We start from the raw sequence: 19,213 nt of genomic DNA on the forward strand, positions 1-19,213 counted from the left end.
TTCTTTGTTTCTTAAATTCCCACTTAAGTGTTTGTCCAATCAGTCAATCGGAATACTGTAGGTGTAATCTGACTATGACGTTCTGCAGCATTTTTATTTTTGGAATATAAAATAAAAAAATGATATACGTTTTTGTATGACTAAGGGAAAAAATGTAGAAACCTAAAATGACTTTACAATCTTCTATATAATAAAGATATATGCAGTAAAAAGGTTGTTGTATTTGTCCATCAGTTTCCACAGAGGCTTCCCTAATGTGGTTTTAAAGTATCAACTGGAGCAAATGGATATTTTAAATAAAATATTAACAGTAAGATAAAAAATATATTTAAAATTAGTTCATTTTGCCAACTGTATGAATTATGAGGAACAAGACTATTAAGATTTAAGTTCAACAGACATAAGGATGAGCTTTTGCTCCTCTTAATTAAACGCTTGCAATTTAAACTGTATTTATTGGTTAAACATAGCTCAAAGCCTGTAATGATTCCAACTAGATAGAAAATTAATATTTTCTTTATCTAAAGTGCTAAAATATAATCTGGCCATTGGTTTGAGAGTGAGGTGCTGATGCGCAATTCCTGTAGAGCTCAGTGAGATTCACTCTCTGGGATTCGTGTTCGCTATCCTACAGCAGTATTGACGAGAGTTTTTACACAGAGATCTGCAGTAACCTATTGATTGGGGAGAGGGAATATGGTAGTTTATCCAAAGGAGGTCTCCTAAGGTGTTTTCACTCCAGTAACCCTGTCTCCCCACAACACATCGCAGAATCCCCCCCGGCACCGAGCGGCCCGATAATGAAGCCCCCAGGTGTGCCGACGAAGCAGTCCAACCATCCTGTAGAGTGTGAATAATATTATTTGGGTTAAGTATTTACTGGGGCATGACAAAATAAATTAGCTCCGTTAACTGATAAAGGTAATTATAGGCTTGGGAAAGGAAAGGAGAGGGAGGCGCGAGGTCGAGACAACGATTACTTGAAGAGCTGGTTGGAGTTGCTGCAACGATTTTTGCTGCTTCAAGTTTAGTTTAAACAAAGTTGCTTTATTTAATACTTCACATTATCTGACAGTTCTAACAAGTAGTACACTAAGTTGAATTACTAATAATCATTTTTTTAATAAGGCTAACCTCTGACGCGGCCAAAGTGGATTTTAAACTCCTCCAGCGCTTCCCCACCTAATGGCACATCACCGTGTGTTTTGGGGGGGGGGGGGAGACAGTCTGCTTTACTCCAGTGACCGTGAGGACTTCACTGAAGTGGCATGTGCAGTGAGCCTCTAACTCAGACTAAAATGTCTGTAGACTGCAGCAAGGCAGCAAAGAATACAGGGTATGTAAACACAACTCTGGGGTTATGGTGTTGCATTCCTGTTTGTTTCAGCAGGTCCACTGAAAACAAAGACTTAAGAAAAGATGGTCTAAAGCAATCTTAATAACATTACAATAATTTACAATGTGTTTCCTAAGTGGGTGTGGTTGAAAGCTTTATGGACACTGTTCACCTGGCTGACCGTGTTGTACTTGTTTGGTTATGGATGGATATGAGGACTTACAAGTAGGAATTACTATTAGACTGCTACATTATTACAGATATTTCATCTCCATATAGGTAAAGCTTTGAAACCAGGATGCAACATCTGAGATTTTGCTGATAAAACAGAATGCTGCTCTGCAGCCCCAAATTAAGAAGTCTCAAGCTGCGTACATACTGAAGGAGATTTGCTCCAATGTGACAACCACAGATCATAAAAAGTGACTGATATGTGGTGCCTTTAAGTGACTTTGGGCGAAATAACTGCTGGCAAAGTGGGCAGGACCCGCAATCAACTTTCACGTGACAGAGTGAAGAATAGATCGTGATTTCAAAAGAAAGCTGCAGGAAGAAAAATCTATGTGTATCAGAAAGATGCATTTTTCCAGCATTTATCATGCTACTGCAGCATGAAAGCGGCACCTAAATATGCATAAATTTCAAACTTGGCAAGACAAGTCCAGAATAGCTCGTAATGATCTAGGTGAGATTATGTCAACTTCAAGAGAGACACCTAAACCTGACATATTTAGAAATACTGAAACATGTTATCCATTTAGCTTTCACTAGCATAAATTACTTTGAGACTATACTGAATAATCTACAACAGAAAATAAATCCTTAATGCCTGATAATGGGATGTTTTCCCTCTCATCTCTGCAGTGTGTGCAGCCTGTACGTGTTTGTTTGCTTTGATTAAAAGCAATGCTGTAACTTCATGCAATCCTTTCAGGGCCTCCCTCTCCTGTGGTCAGCTCTCGGGGTTGCATCAGTGTTTCTTTCCCCTTTTAAATCAATATCAAATAAAAATATTTTTGTGTGAACTCATGTCACCCTAACAACACAACCCTGAAGTGACAATTCGCTTTCAATTTTGTGCTAACTGAGAAGGGGGAACGGGGAGCCAGACTGATGTGCAAAATTTCTGGCAGCCCTGCATGACGTTTGGCTTTCTTTGCACATTATTTATTTTTTCAGTGACATTTTTCCCTGCTGTTAATTGTGTTTGAATGGCACTCTCTCTGAGCTGGAACCCCTTAAAGAATTTAAGTAATTTATATGTAGAAGGAACCCAAGCTTAGAATTAAAGCAACTCATATGTCAGGCTAAGCCATCTTGATCCCCTCACCATACTGCATGTAAACTATGTAGAGGATAGCATACATAAGGCCCATTAGGCTAAATCGGAAAGCCTAGCACCCCAGATAATTCAAGCAAAAACTGACAGAGGCAGCCACATAAAAGCTAATTAACAGATGTTGAAAGCAGAGCCTAAAAAGATATGATGAAAGGATTCCCATCCCTTGTGCATGGTTTGAAACTGGATTTAGGTTTGATTAAAGAGAAGTGTAACGTGAAATTAATCAGAATAACCTAAAAAGCTACAGTTTAACCAAGTAGCATGATCGTAAGACTTACCTGACATTAAGAAGTGCAGCGTAGGCCTCACTGCCAGCTAAGACATAACTAATTCCAATTGAAATGCTGGAGAAAGACGGTAATAGAAAAAGACAGAAAAGGGGAAAAACAGAGATACAGGCAGAGGAAAGCAGGGAAGGAAAAGGAGAGAAAGAGAGGCGCTTAGGTATTAAGTAGTGATCAGTCATCCTCTACAGTCTTAGTGACAAGCACTCCTCCGTTGTATTAAACATTAGGTTGTTACTGCATCATAGCGCCCGAGGCAATGAAGAGATTTAATTTTATAATAGTTTCTTGTTTACCATGCAGTGCCTTGATCCTCCACAACTTTTCGATTTTATATTTTCTCCAAACAAAAAAAGGTGCCTTCGGGGGCTACTTAAAGCAAATGTTTTGGTTGTATATTTTACATGTACTTTGAACATCACACACCCACATCAAGCCAGAAATCTGCTTGCAAAATGCTGTACCATCACGAAGAAGCCGGATGTTGCTAAACATTAGAAGTGAGTGTCTTTACAGTACGTTTCAATCCCACGTGAATGACAAGACAGGTTTTTGGAGCTCAACATCTGTTCCATTCCTTATAAGTCTAAGCTCCTGTAATCTCTCAATAGTTGGTTGTTGAGACTGCAAATCTATTAGTGGTTTCTCCAGACAGCTAAATGTTATTTTGGAGCGCGGCGTTACGCCCACTCTTTCATATCTCCCCGCTTTCAAATCTTGAAAGGAAATGCCAACAAATTTAGGAAGTTTTATGCAGCCTAGTCCTCTCATCTACAGCAGTTTAAACCATATTTCTGAACATAAGAAAAAAAAAACTTGCCAGAGTTGAAAAGCAAAGAACAGAGAAGCAGTGATGTCAATGTTGCAGCGAGAGATTTCAAAGTCAAGATATAACATGTGGACTTAAAAAGGCAAAATACAAAGAAAAACAACGTTTACTTCTATCATTCTGAATACGTGAACATTTCTGCTAACCTGTGGTGCCACAGTAATACAGTTGTATACACATGAAAACACAACATCCACACAACATAAGTCAAAAACATATGAAATCACACAACTTGCGCAGCACAAATGTCCTCATCAACCTCTGGTATGAGGTTAGACCAAAAAGTTTCCCCCTTAAAACGAAAAATGTTTGCTCAATATAAATTTGGCCAACTTCTCCCCTTCAAACCCTCTGATCCTCTACCTCTGGACAACATCCAGCCTTATAAAAGACTCTGGGATAAAGTTGGGATTCCTCAGATCCAATCACTTGCAAATGCACATGTGAAATACAGACTAGATCTTCTAAACTGTGTCCAAAACGGGGGGCCTTCATTTGGGGTAGATGGTAACATTTGTGCTCGTTTACTGGGAGAACACTGGTTTCTAAACTCATGTCCACACAAACTCTTACACAAGCTATGAACAGTCATGGAAATTATGATGCAACCAGGTCTGAACTCGTACAGGAACAATTGTTCAGGAGATGCACACGAATGGTATAAAATATATTTCTCTAATATCTTTCTTATTTGCACATTCCTGTTACCAGTCATATCTTTTATCACATCCAAAACACAATGATCTGATTAAGGCCTGGTGCCTGAGCAGGAGGGTAAAGGATTTCTGAGACACCATCACTAGCCTGGGTTGTTAACATACGGCAGGGTGAGTCCATGGAGTCATACTGTTGATGCCAAATATAGAGGCTAGCATATGAATATGTCAACCCAGTTTTGATGTGAGCAGTGTAGCCTCATATTAGGCCTACAAAACATATTTGTGAGAAACATTTTTTCTTTAAAAAAAAAAAAATACAATATTTCCTTATTCATTTACATCAGTATTTTTAAGCTTTCTTTAGGTTAAAAGACATGATAATACAATGTTAAAAATCTGACATATGGCTACAATGAATAAAGGTTATTACTGTGTTAACTTTTTCAAAGCTTCCAGACAAAATCAGATATCTACTACACTGAAAATGTTGGTCGCTCCTCCTTTTATGATGTTAGTTTGCAAAATAAACAATGAAAATGCTAAAGATCCACAAAAAGCAGCCAACCAATCTGATATTTTCACAAGTAAAAGTCCTGTTTCTGTAAATAGAGTCTGGTGGAGTGTAATCATTTCACTTTCTTGATGGAAAGCGCAGTCCAACAGCAGATAATGAGATGAAAATGTTTCAAGCATAGTATATACTCAAACTGATACGGATTTCTTTAGGTTGCCAATATCTATTTGGCTGTGACAGCGTTCACAGCAGTACATGTGTTTAGTTTCTATGCTAGTCGTGCACTTGTCTGCTTGGGGATGTTGCTTAGTTCTGTCTACTGCAAGTAAAACACAGACTGTGGACAGTAACATTGCAACCCACTTAAAATGAAATATACCCAGCTACAGTATGTGAGCATTCAAAAAAAGGTTAGAAGAAATATGTGGTTCCTGAAAAACTCCAGAGGCATTATCTTAGTTATCTAGTTATTTAGTAATTTTTGACATCTCATGTGTTGTTTTCATTGAAGAAAAAAAATGGATGTCTGTATTTGTCTATCACCTTCCACTACCTCAAATTCCTTTTTTTGTTTTGATTGACAGGGGTCTATCTGCTTCAGTGTGCTGTGCAGTGTGAGATGCTTACACTTGGTTGTAAGGTGTGCTTATCTGAGTGACCCTTCTGTCAGAGCCAACCGACCTGGCTGTTCTCCTCTACCAATACAGTGATTCTCTCCACAGAACATCAGCGAGATCACCGTTTTCCTCCAGTGTTTGCCATGAACGGTAACTCCAGCTCCTGGCCTGTATCTGGATGATTTTATGTACGTCGGCTACATGATTGGCTGTTTGTATAGTGTTTCTAATAATATTTTAATAAAACGTCTGGCCTTTGGTAAAGCATTTTAAAATGACAAAGATTCTGCAGACTGTGTACTTCCCCTTAAACTCACAAAAATGTAAAGGAGATTTGGTAGAGGTTCAGTAAGGCAGATATTTCACACATTTTATCTTTACGACTTGGCTATATAATCCACTCATTAGTCTGCATGTGTGGGTGTGTACGGATCTCTGGGGAAGACAAGAGAGAAGTTTGAGAGTTTCATCCTTAAATTCCAGTTTTATAAAGTCAAAAAAAGTACATGGGTACATGAAATTAATAAAGCGCAAACACATTTCATCAAGCAATTTGTGTTAGATTACTTATATGTACTCATACATTCTGTGTGCATAAGGTGCCCTGCATGGCTGTGCCAAAATGCACATTTTACAACAGCTCTACCGTGTAGGGCAGTACATAAAGAGCGAGGGGCGCCAAGGGTAAAAGATGCAGGTCGTGTGTTGTGTGTGCGTTAGCGGGGCTGAGCCTCTGCATTGATCGACCACTAAGCCTCCTTGAACACAATGAGGGAACTATCGATTGTCCAGGTGTTTCAGAGCTGTTCACACACTGATAACAAGACCTTCCACCGACGATGTTAAATGCCCTGTGCCCCTCCTCTGTGCCCATAAGGACACACACATGGACACACAAATCTGTCAATGGTGCAAACAAATAATTCAAACCTAAACTGATTAACAGCACACTGGTGTATTTCTGTTAAGAATAAAAAAAAAGAAAAACAATGCAGGATACAACAGGATGGACAAGTCAAAGTACTTACACTGGCAACATTTGGTCATTACTTTAATTGAAGACACTTATTTGGAGGGTGATGCATCAGTGTTTTTCCTCAAATTAAAAATAAATAAATATTAGCAAAAAGAATGACTTTTCTAGACCATTACTTCCACAGACTGACCCAGACAGATCATTAGTTTTGAGCCAGAGGAGAAATTGATAAGGAACAGAAATTTCCATTAGGGAAATCAAACATTACATTCCCATTATTTTTGCAGGAAATATACTGTGTGTTTTTCTACAATATGCATATAATTAAAATTAATGGTCAGTATTTTTGCGTCAGCTGTGATTGTGCTTTGCTTTCATGCATAATCAGGAGATTTCGACCTCAGCCAGCCACAGCAGCTTCCATGTTTAAGCATTTCAATGCAAAGTTTCATTTACCAGCTGTCACATTTAAATTAAGGACAGACAACTGAAAACAGGTTACTTAAAAAAGTTGGTGGACTGCAGATGGTGCAGCAGTGATCATATTTTATCACTATTTGGCTCAGGCTTGTAACTCAATATTTCAAGACTGTGCAGCAGAAGCCAGTGATATAAAGTCTGAACCTCAAGGACAGTTTTTACACAAGTCTGCTGTGCTCGCTCAGTTAAGAGTAGTTGTGCTGGTGCAGGACACTGAAATGAAATTACTCGACAGGTTTAAAATATCACTGTGTAACAACGCCCGAAGGGGGAAAACCAAAAAACAATGGCCAAATATGATATTAGGATTTATTCTAATGTGACTTTTAAAGGGACAGGTGTGAAAAACAAGTTATGAAGCCTGTTCTAGGAAAACTCAGCGTCGTGTCACTAATCTGAAAGAGTAACTATAAAAAAACAAAACAAAACCTTGAAAACATTCATGAACCTAGCAACTATAAGACTACAAAAAAAATAATAAAATAAAAATCCATAATGCACCTTTACAGAACAGTCTTACTAGACTTGGAAAGTAACCTACTGCATGTGTGGGGCTGTGATAATGTTTATAATTCACAGGAAAAACAATTGTGTAGTTTCTCCTTCTTTGGACCCATCACAACACAACACTTTGGGTTTTTCCATTGAGTTGGATCTTAAATGAATGTCTACAAACTACAGCAGACTGTGGAATGCTACTCCACCACCCCAACCGCTTCATTTCTTATGTCATTTCCTACAAATGGGTAGTTCAGAGATAAGTGCACACACCTCGAGTAAAAACAAAACAAAACAAAAAAACAAAAAACAAACAAACAAAAAAAAAAAAACAGACAATGGAAGGCTTCCTTACATTTGTAGAAAAATGCCCCTCTTATACCTTGCACTTTGTGCAGCATCTTTCACTCATTACAGTAAGAGTGTGTGAGTCAACAATATAAGGATCTGGTGATATTCCCAATTCTTATAGAAGTATTATATAATACTTTTGCCATTTCCAGGATTTTTTAGAAATGAGTTACATTTTTAGAAAGAACTTACTTTCATAATTGTGACATGTACACATTAGGGGGCCGTAATGACTGGGTGGTTTTTACCCGAGGAAAGCATATTTGGTTATTTTCAAGTTTTTATTAATCTAATAAATAACTTATTTACAAAATAAGTTATTTCAGAAGCTTGCTTGGCAGCATTAAGTTTTCATGGGAAACTCTGAACAAGCTATGCACTCTTGGTATGTGTAGTTTATCCCAGATGCTGACAGGCACTCTAAGCACTGTCATACTCCATGGTCAGTTTCTCAGTGAATGAGAAGAATCCGAACTACTAGTAACTTTAGCCTCCTCCACAGATTCAAACCAACTTGAATAAAAGTTCCCATGGCTTCAGACTTCTGCCATTCCACATGTACTGAGGTCCTTATCTCCCAAGGGACATTGAGTGCTTTGGAAGTGGGTTTATACCCTCACCCTGACCTGTGCTATCTCAAGAGAGTTCCAAGCCACGGCTTGAGGTAGGCTTGGGTAGCATGGCGGACCTAGCCTGGTGACCCTTACTGAATACATGCCCTGGCTGGAATTCCTTACCAATTGTTCCAGAGGTTGTAATGGTGCCACTATACTATTCAGCTTCTTAAAATCAGAAGGAGCATAAGAAAACAAACACCACAGGCTGAAGAAACAGCTGGAGCAGTCTAAGAGTGATCAGCCCTTCAAAAAGGAAAGAAAAGGAAACTAAACTAAAACAAAAAATGCTTACAGCTCATTAACAAAGGTTGAACTTATTCTCCATCACATGTAGAGCGAAGTGCTGCAAAACACTGAATTCAACCACATTCCTCCCACACTCAGTGGTACTTAATGTGTGACTGGTAAATGATGCAACTTTAAGAACCTGCAAAGATCATTGCCATGGTAACTTACAATTGGAAGAGGAGAATGCAGTTAAAAGCATGGCTCATGGGGCGGGAGAGGAAGATTCGCCCAAGCAGATGAAGGTTCGGCTGCAGACTGCCGGCTTGGTCATGCAGAGCTGCTGCATCCGGCTGTAGTAAACCTGTATCTAAAAGACATAGACAAATGCAGGAGGCAATCAATTCACCGAACCTCAAACTGTTACAGTAAAAAAAAAAAAAAAGCTGCCAAATGTTCAGCTTAGCACATCATTTCCAAAGAAAGTAGACTCGTGGCCCTTTTATCACAGGTTATAGCCTCAATGTAGACATGAATGATAGTTTCCCCTCTCAGATTTTCATTTTTCATGTTATTTGCACTTTTTCAAGCCTCCTGAAGGTGAATAGCACTAAAGAACATATTCAGGAATTTTAAACATAAAAATAATCCATCCATCCATCAGTTTTCTTATCCAATTCAGTCACAACTAAGCTAGAGCCTATTCTAGCTGTCATAGGGCAGACAGGAGAACACACCCTATATAGGTTACCAATGTATCAGAGGGTTAACACAGGGACAGACAACCATTCACACTCACATTCACACCTACAATCACCAATTAATCTAACAAGCGTGTCTTTGGCCTCTGAGACGAAGCAGGAGTACCCAGACAAAACCCACACACAACACAACAAGAGAGTTTCAGGTCACGAACCCCCACAGAATCTTTTCATTGTTTTCATGATAACCCCCAAGAGACAAAAAATTAGTGAAGACAACATATCAAAAGAAGGGTGTTTAAAAAGTTCTTTGGAGGCTTGATGGTCCTTACTACAGCCCATCACTTTTTTAATATTCTGTTTCAACTACCGATTATGCTATGCATTGTTCTTTTGAAGCTTATTTCAGCTTCCTTAAAGTGCTGACTTGAACACTGAGCTTGAAGAATGCTGCAGCTATTGCCATAGATTCTGCTCTTCAAGTAACCCACAGTCTTTGTTGCTGCTGTTCTGGGTTTGAACTCACATGCATGTTGCAAGGACAGATGATAATAACTTTGATGAAAGTGGACCTGGCAGAGTGTACATTATTAAATGTGACAGTTAAAACCAGCATGTTAAATTAATGGCAAACATGCCTGTTAAATGAATAGCAATGCAGAAGTCCATTAAGTAAGAGTAGGGCACTGAAACACAAACACAACAGCATCACTATACAAAAAAAAAAAAAAAAATTCCAAACCAGAACCAAGCAGCTGCATAGCATTAACATGCAGCTTTCATGGTGAAGAGGAATTTTTGTCTGATTTGATAATGACGGCTGGTTTATACTGGGACACATCAAATTTTAAAAACAAATCTCCTTTGACTGTTTTTTTTAAGCTTGTTAACCATTTTACTGATGCATAAATGTATAAGGTGCATTTCAATGCTGTAGCTGGCCAAGACAAGGCTAACATCCATTTGCAGGTTAACAACAATCTATATACATATACAGAATACATTATGTAAATATGTCCAACACGCCACTTTTCTGTTTTTTATTTGCAAATAGGGCTGCCACGATTAGTCGACCAGTCTCGATTACGTCGATTATCAAAATCGTTGACGAGTAATTTAATAGTCGATGCGTTGTTTGAAGCTTTGCAAGATCACAAAAGACGCAGGAATAAGTAGTAGGATTTTAAGAGTGTAATAACAGACTGAAACAGAAGATGGCAGCACTGCATGTACAAGGATGCCAGCTGCCGTTAAACCCCGAAGAAGAAGAAGAAGCTGAGTCCAGTGTTGCCAACTTAGCGACTTTGTCGCTATATTTAGTGAGTTTTCAGACGTGAAAAAAGACGTGAAAGCACCTATCGCTTTTACTCTCAACAAGCAGTGGGTGCTGTAACGCAGTCAGTTCTTTTACTCTTTTACTCTTATGCTGTTTTGTGGATCACAAGGTTTAAAACTACTTATAAACTGTTAAATTATAATATTATTTTATGCCATGTTATACCCCTAATTAAAGATTGTGAATTATTATATAGTTTTAGTTTGCAGTATTCTCCTGAATTAGAAGAAGCTGATAACTATTGCATTAGTTAAACTGATTTGCATTACATTAGACTGCTGATTTATTGTGGATGAATGATATTGTTTTATGATGTTATAAGAAGTACTGTTCGCAGAAAGTCATCGCCTTATTTGTCTGATTAGAAGAGAACAGAGCATGCTGGAGTTTTCTGCCCCATCTCAGCAGGAGCAGATAAACGGGGAGCCAAGGTCGTAGCTTAGGCGCCGTGTGAGAGAAAAGCATGTGAATGTTTAGGCTTTTATGATAAGGTGGGGGCACCAGAGGCTATAAGAGTTTGATCAATGCTCCACCATTTTGAGATCTGAGGCTGTCTGCATACAGTGTCCATCTCCCACGCGTGTGACTATTAAAATCATCGTTTGACTTAACCCGGCCGGACCAGTTATTGTGGTTTTTTCTCTTGTCTCCATCCCCAATATTTGAACTCGTAACAGCTTGGGTTACGGTGGAGTTACACACAAAGTAACTCCACCAGAGTGCCTATTTCGGGTCACTTTTGCCAGTCCAAGCCCGGGTAAAGGAGCAGGGTTGGAATTGTGACATTAAAAAAAACAATAATTGCTAAAAGAAATTTAATTTGTAGTTCTAAATAAACTCTAAATGCATTTAGGATGTTTTTTACTCACTTTATGTCTCTTCCACGATGTTATTTCTCTCTCCAACAACATGGGTTACAATTAGATTAGCATGACCAATTATGCAAATTAGGTGACGTCATTTAGCGACTTCTAGCGACTTTTAGGACAACCAATAGCGATTTTCCTTACTGAAGAGTTGGCAACACTGGCTGGGTCCCAGAATTCATAGTGCAGCCCAGCTCAGTTTCCAACAATGGCGGCAGCTAGTTAGTTTTAATATTACTCTTATTATTCTTTCTGGGGCACAAAATAAACGTTTAACATATTTTCAGGCGAGAATGTAGCTGTGTAAACCTCAAATATCTGCTCAGTTTATCAAGACACCACATATTTTCAAAAGCGCTTCGACGTTTTCGGGGACGTCTGTTACCCACCAGCTCGAAAGCTAGCCGGGGGCAAGGCTCACTAGAGCCTGTGAGAACGCCGGACTCCCGGCAAATCGTTTTCAAACCCACCGCCGTCTTTTGCTGCTCAGGTTAAACACATATAAGTCACTTAGATAACTTAAAAATGTTATTGTTTGGCTTTTTTCAGTATTTTATTTGTTCCTGAGTAAATCAGTTCGGTGAGATTAAAGTTATAGTTTTTACACAGCTGAATAAACGTCAAGCAGACAGCTGACTATCAGAAGTGTGAGATGCTCGAGAGTATACTCCGGTGTCCCGTTATATTTTAGATAGCAAGGAGTTTATTAAACTTCACCGAAACAATCTGCAAATTTCATTAAAATTTAATAAACTATCATCTTGTCATTATTTTTAGTTAGCACCTTAAAAGCTTAAAGCTGTAAGCTAATGATAGTTATATAAGAGCAGATGCATGCTGGTGCAATAAGCTGTAGTTTTACATCCAATGGATGCATGATCTGATCGGTCGACTAATCGCAAAAATAATCTGTGACTAGTCAACTATCAAAATAATCGTTTGTGGCAGCCCTATTTGCAAACAATCCATAAACTGCAGAAGGCATAATTCAGAGACCCAATAGATCTTTCAATTACTGAGAGCCACATCCTGAGTATGTACTTGAACTTTTTCTAAATCATGGTTTATGTATTGACGTTTCCTTTTCATCTCCACAATTTAGGTATACTGACGAGTTTATCTATGACTCTACTCACGCAGTACTTAGAGAGGTCAGTCATACATTTAAGTCAAGGTAAAGCTAGATACTAAAGATATTATACAGATGATATATGTAAATGTAGTAATGCTTGTGATATCTACAGCTCCTCTCAGAGTATTCCAAGCAGCACTGGAGAGGAATGTGATTAATTGCAAGAGATCTTTAGTAAACAAACCCAAGCAATGAATGCAGAGAATTTATGAGAAATGTGTTTATTTCTATACATGTATGTGTAAACATGCAGCACAAGCATCAATTTAGAAATGCAAAAAGAAAGCTTTGAAAAGCAACCTTGAATATGCCTTATCAATAATCAAAAAATAATTATAGTTCAAAGAATTAAGCAGCAGGTTCTCACTGATGCATAGTGACACCAAGCATCATTTTATGATGCGCAGGGTAGTATGTTACTGAATTTGGCAGTATAAAACCAAAGTAAGTCAGAATTTGGGGGTAGACAGAGCAGGGAGTGGTATTTTGAAAAACATCACAATTTAGGTTAAAATACACCTTTCACATGTAAAAAGGCAAATTTCTCCCAGCAAGTGCTTCCTTATTTTCCATTACCACAGCCTCACAAAGCCAAGATCAAGGCTTTAACTTGTTTTTAGAAATTTTTTAAAGAGTAGACATTAAGCAATATTTCTGTGCACAATATCACACAAATACCACAAATAATGTATTTGTGTGATGGTTTAAAACCATCACACAAATACATTGTTGAACCATTTGCAAATTAGTACATTTGCAGTGGTCTTGAATTAACAGGCAAGCATTTAGCAGAAGTTTTACTATCAAACAACTACAGTGCAGATCAGAAAACACAGAATTCTTAGTAAATTATGATTATATTCCTGAAAAACTGGCTTGCAAATTAGTGTTAGTGTCATCGCTAATATTTGAAAATGATTCCTCTACTTTAGGTTATAACAAATTAGGCTTCATAAATTAGCACACATGCATATCTCCTGTTTAACACCAGTTTAATTAGTATTCCTGAATGTAATTAGTGATCTGAAAAATTTAGTCAACAGAATAATATAATTCAAATCAGTCCTGCCCCAATGTATTAGTTTAAGTCCATTTAAAACACTGGGAAAAATTCCTATGGAAAAAATCAGTAACTGCCTCCCACATGAGCCGCTCAGAAACAGAATGTTTTTTTTCTTTTTGTACAACAACTTGAGCGCAGCTATTAAAGCCTGCAAAATGTGACCTTCATATTATAAGAAATGTTCTAGTTACAGGCCCTCAAAGTACATAGCAGTGGGTTGAAATTTGGCACTTTTTAAGTAGACTTCTTTTTTCTTTTTTTATAACTGGTAACATCTTGAGTACAAAAGATACACGTGAAATTTTCAAAGTTGAAAAACACATTTAGAGTCTAAACTCTGCAGAAAAATCAATTTTACACCCACTCCAAATGTTACAATCTAAAGCTAAAAGCTCTCCTTTCCCCCCAGAACATCTTTTTCTATAACTAAGTTTGAGCATAAATGTCATGGGGCATTTCAAAGTTTTAATAGCAAAATATATTAAAAAAAATATACACAAAAATATATACACACGCAAACACGCACTTTGTTATAGTATACGAAATGTCTCATTTTTAGCTACATTTTGATGGAAGAATCGTGTTCCAGGTTTGGTTCCTTTAGCAACAAAATTACTTCTAAAGAATTTAAGTTTGTATAACGGGCTTCTCACCTGCTTCTGCATTTTCACTGTCATCATCTTCTTCCTCAGTATGAACTGGATCCTCCACACCCACCTGATCCATGACTATACACTCTGCAACACCTGTCTATGATTACCACAGAAAGTAGAGTCATTTAGCTTTCCACTTGACCAAAACGAAACCAGAAAATGATGAATAAGTAAGGTAAGCTTTAATACACTTCTTCGTTTGACATGCAGGGAAAGTATCAGGGTAAAGATTTGTGTTTAAAAAAAGTTCTAAATCCATGCTCTGTATCATGTTTCTGTATCAAGTTTTCATTCCCTTAATCCCTAATCCTTCCTAAAGGCTCCAGCTATATTCCGTGTCTTTGATTATTATTAGTGCAGAATGAAGCTTCTAGCTTCTTGCCAGTTAAGTACTTTTGGACAGCAAAACATAAAATGTAGGCACTACACAGGTTTAATTCAGTTACTGACCTTTAAGGATTCCAGCTGCATCACCTGACATTTCTGAAGAAGCTCCACAAACAGGTAGATCAGCAAGGCCTGCATGGGAAAGAATACGGAAAATACATGTAGGTTTTGTGGTTGAAATGGTTGTGGTCGTTTCATGAACTATAAAACAATAAAATCAGAGGTTGTGTATTACTTACCTGGACAAAGAAGCCAACAATAAAGGAGAACAGGAAAGGCACCAGTCCAGCATGGGCTATCGTTACTGGAAGACCTACAAATTAAAACGAGGTGAAACTATTTCTGAATTTCATTCCCATCTAAGCTTACCAGAAGATATGTGCTAGACAATGTCTGACTCTTTGTCAGCATATCCACCTGCCTGTCTATCACCATCTCGGCTCGTTTTTCGCTCTCTCAGACACTCCTTTGTACTCTGGCTCAAACTTCCCATAAAATTTAATGGATGGTGCTGATTTCAATATGAGATTTAAGTGACTGAACAAGTATTAACTTGGAAGGGCTCCACCTTTGTGGAACTACATGAAGACCCTGCTGAAAACAAAGTACTTAAATGTAATGTTCCATGTAATTTCCACCTCTACAAAAATCTCTCTGGTGTTAACTACACTTCATAAACCACACTTAAATTTGCACTGCCAATGACAGCCAGGAGATGGACAGCGCTTTAATTATGCTTCAAGTTATATTAGAAAAGTCCATCCAGTAGAAAGAAAAAATACAGGTCTCTAAAGTTTCAATAGTCACAATACTCCAGTGCAGTAAACTTAATAAATACTTCTGTGAAGAGTCGGGTTTATTTTGAGACTGTGTGGGAAGGATCTTGTTTCTACTATTCAGTAAATTCTCAGAGCAGTTTGTAGTGTTGTTCATCTCATACTGAAATGTATGATATTCCTTCTTTTGTCTCATCCAGAACTCTGGTTGTTTTAAACACTGCCTCTGAATTTGTCTTGTTTTTCCAATAGTTTTTTTTGCTTGCCACCAAATTACCTTCAGTCTCAACATTAAGTATTAAGTCACTTGACTTACTGTTCTGACTCATCATCCAATTCCAAGTGGCCTTATTTAAGTTTCAGCATTTTGTTTCATAAAAACCTCCCACTGAGATTGGCTCTACATGTGTTCCATAAGCAGAAATGAGTGCATCTCACAAAGAGCTTACTGAAGATGTCAACTCATTAACCTACTCTATGTGCATCAAAGCAAGTGTTAATTCATCTAAAAACAAATATGGTCAAGTGCTGAGCCAACATAATAAACCCAAGGCTGATGACTCAGAAAAACCAGCAAACAAACAGAGAAGAACAGGCTTTAACCTTAATTTCCGAAGTAGACCTTTCAGAAAAGGAAGAACAACTACTCACTGTCCAACCATTTTTAGTACAGAAACAAACAAGCACACACACAGAAAAAACAAAACCATAATAGCTAAAGTGCTATTGTTGCTGCGGACTATACACCCTAGCCCAAGATGTTAACCTCCAGGACAGACCGACGTGTGTTTGCTTATCAGATGTTTTACTTGATGTTGTAAAAACTGTGATTCATGCACCTCAAGAAAAAAAAAGCTGTGAATATGTGAATACTCACCTAAGATTCCAGTTCCCAGTATTGTTGCAATGGTCAAAAAGTCTGGGAAGACAGAAAGTGATTATTTGAGTGATTATTATTATGATTCTTGTTTCTTGTTCTACTTGTAGGAACAAAATGTTTGACTTGAACATACAAAATAACACTGAGGTTCACAGAAAGACAAAATTAAATATATTGCAAATACCAACTGAGTTAGGTGAAACAAATCAGGAGGAATGTCTGCAACAGCCTTAAGCTGAGAACGCATGGTCAAAGGTGGCCTCTTCCTGCCCAGGCCACACCCTCCAGGGTAGCATTACTTGCTGCAGCTTCGGTTCATAAACAGCTTTTGCCCTGTTTGGTGGATGTCTTCGAAGTGCAACCCAAACAACACACATTTGGTACAGAAACTATGCCATCTTACAAAAAGTAGTGCATGCAAGGATCAGCTGGCTAAGGGCCAAAACTTACTAAATATAACAGTGTTCAACACACACCATGAAACTGAACACAGCCAGGACCTTCTTTACTTTCATTCATTAGATTGGGGGTGGGGGAACTCCAGGCCTCAAGGGCCGGTGTCCTGCAGGTTTTAGACGTGTTCTTGATCCAACATAGCTGATTTAAATGGCTTCAAGTTCTCCAGAGGCCTGTTAATGAACTAATCATTTGATTCAGGTGTGTTGATGCAGGGTGATACCTAAAACCTGCAGGACACCGGCCCTTGAGGCCTGGAGTTCCCCACCCTTGGATTAGATGGAGCTGACTCAACACTAAAGACAGCAAAACCATACGATATTTTTTAGATTTGACATGACAACTCCAGACCAAAGAAGTAGGGGTTCTACTTATATATCCCCAAAACTTACATTACAGAGTCTTCAATATTTGTCGAGCACCTCTCAATTAACAGTTTCAATGTATATATATGTATATATATATATGTATATATATATATATATATATGTATGTGTATATATATATGTGTATGTATATATATATATATGTTTATTTAAGTGTCCTTTCTGGAATTTTAACTGATAACTAATATTCAGATCTGCCACAGTTGTGTGAATTACTTGAAATGTATGCACAAAGCAAGAAAATTATTGCAGAACATGGTGGTATTCATTTTTATCTCTATTATCTTGCTGTAATAATAGTTGCACAGCTCTCATTTAAAAACAAAGTTATGTGTCAGGGGAGAGAGATTCCAAGGGCTGACTCAGAAAAACCAGCAAACAAACAGAGAAGAACAGGCTTTAACCTTAATTTCCGAAGCTAGACCATTCAGAAAAGGAAGAACAACTACTCACTGTCCAACCATTTTTAGTACAGAAACAAACAAGCACACACACAGAAAAAACAAAACCATAATAGCTAAAGTGCTATTGTTGCTACGGACTATACACCCTAGCCCAAGATGTTAACCTCCAGGACAGACCGACGTGTGTTTGCTTATCAGATGTTTTACTTGATGTTGTAAAAACTGTGATTCATGCACCTCAAGAAAAAAAAAGCTGTGAATATGTGAATACTCACCTAAGATTCCAGTTCCCAGTATTGTTGCAATGGTCAAAAAGTCTGGGAAGACAGAAAGTGATTATTTGAGTGATTATTATTATGATTCTTGTTTCTTGTTCTACTTGTAGGAACAAAATGTTTGACTTGAACATACAAAATAACACTGAGGTTCACAGAAAGACAAAATTAAATATATTGCAAATACCAACTGAGTTAGGTGAAACAAATCAGGAGGAATGTCTGCAACAGCCTTAAGCTGAGAACGCATGGTCAAAGGTGGCCTCTTCCTGCCCAGGCCACACCCTCCAGGGTAGCATTACTTGCTGCAGCTTCGGTTCATAAACAGCTTTTGCCCTGTTTGGTGGATGTCTTCGAAGTGCAACCCAAACAACACACATTTGGTACAGAAACTATGCCATCTTACAAAAAGTAGTGCATGCAAGGATCAGCTGGCTAAGGGCCAAAACTTACTAAATATAACAGTGTTCAACACACACCATGAAACTGAACACAGCCAGGACCTTCTTTACTTTCATTCATTAGATTGGGGGTGGGGGAACTCCAGGCCTCAAGGGCCGGTGTCCTGCAGGTTTTAGACGTGTTCTTGATCCAACATAGCTGATTTAAATGGCTTCAAGTTCTCCAGAGGCCTGTTAATGAACTAATCATTTGATTCAGGTGTGTTGAGCCAGGGTGATACCTAAAACCTGCAGAGCACCGGCCCTTGAGGCCTGGAGTTCCCACCCTTGGATTAGATGGAGCTGACTCAACACTAAAGACAGCAAAACCATACGATATTTTTTAGATTTGACATGACAACTCCAGACCAAAGAAGTAGGGGTTCTACTTATATATCCCCAAAACTTACATTACAGAGTCCTCAATATTTGTCGAGCACCTCTCAATTAACAGTTTCAAATGTATATGATTTGTATATATATTATATAATATTATATATATAGATATATGATATATATATATATATATATATATATCATATATATAGTATATATATATACATATATATATATGCATATTTATATGATATATATATATATATATATATATATATATATATATATATATATATATATTATACTATTATATTATGTATAGTATGTATATGTATATGTATGTATGTATATGTATATGTATGTATAAATATTTATATATATGTATATATATTAT

The 19,213-nt window shown here is 37.7% G+C and overlaps 1 protein-coding gene across 3 annotated transcripts in view; it reads right to left on the reverse strand.

The window, feature by feature from the left end:
* The window catches only part of si:ch211-51h4.2, a 90,759-nt gene that overhangs the window by 64,680 nt on the left and 6,866 nt on the right, over positions 1–19,213 (reverse strand). The window contains exons 2-7 of one of the 3 annotated variants that reach the window (XM_042227323.1): positions 16,520–16,561; positions 15,106–15,179; positions 14,930–14,998; positions 14,480–14,576; positions 8,960–9,098; positions 2,957–3,022 (exon numbers count right to left, since the gene is read on the reverse strand). In XM_042227323.1, the coding sequence (XP_042083257.1) occupies positions 2,957–3,022; positions 8,960–9,098; positions 14,480–14,576; positions 14,930–14,998; positions 15,106–15,179; positions 16,520–16,561 (487 nt within the window). Of the gene's footprint in view, positions 1–2,956; positions 3,023–8,959; positions 9,099–14,479; positions 14,577–14,929; positions 14,999–15,105; positions 15,180–16,519; positions 16,562–18,043; positions 18,086–19,213 lie in introns of all 3 variants that reach the window. The other 2 variants (XM_005938618.3, XM_005938619.3) reach the window with 2 other exon arrangements.

Source organism: Haplochromis burtoni, unplaced genomic scaffold (assembly GCF_018398535.1).
Source record: "Haplochromis burtoni strain Fernald_Lab_line unplaced genomic scaffold, NCSU_Asbu1 Contig_254, whole genome shotgun sequence".
NCBI classification, from domain to species: Eukaryota; Metazoa; Chordata; class Actinopteri; order Cichliformes; family Cichlidae; genus Haplochromis; species Haplochromis burtoni.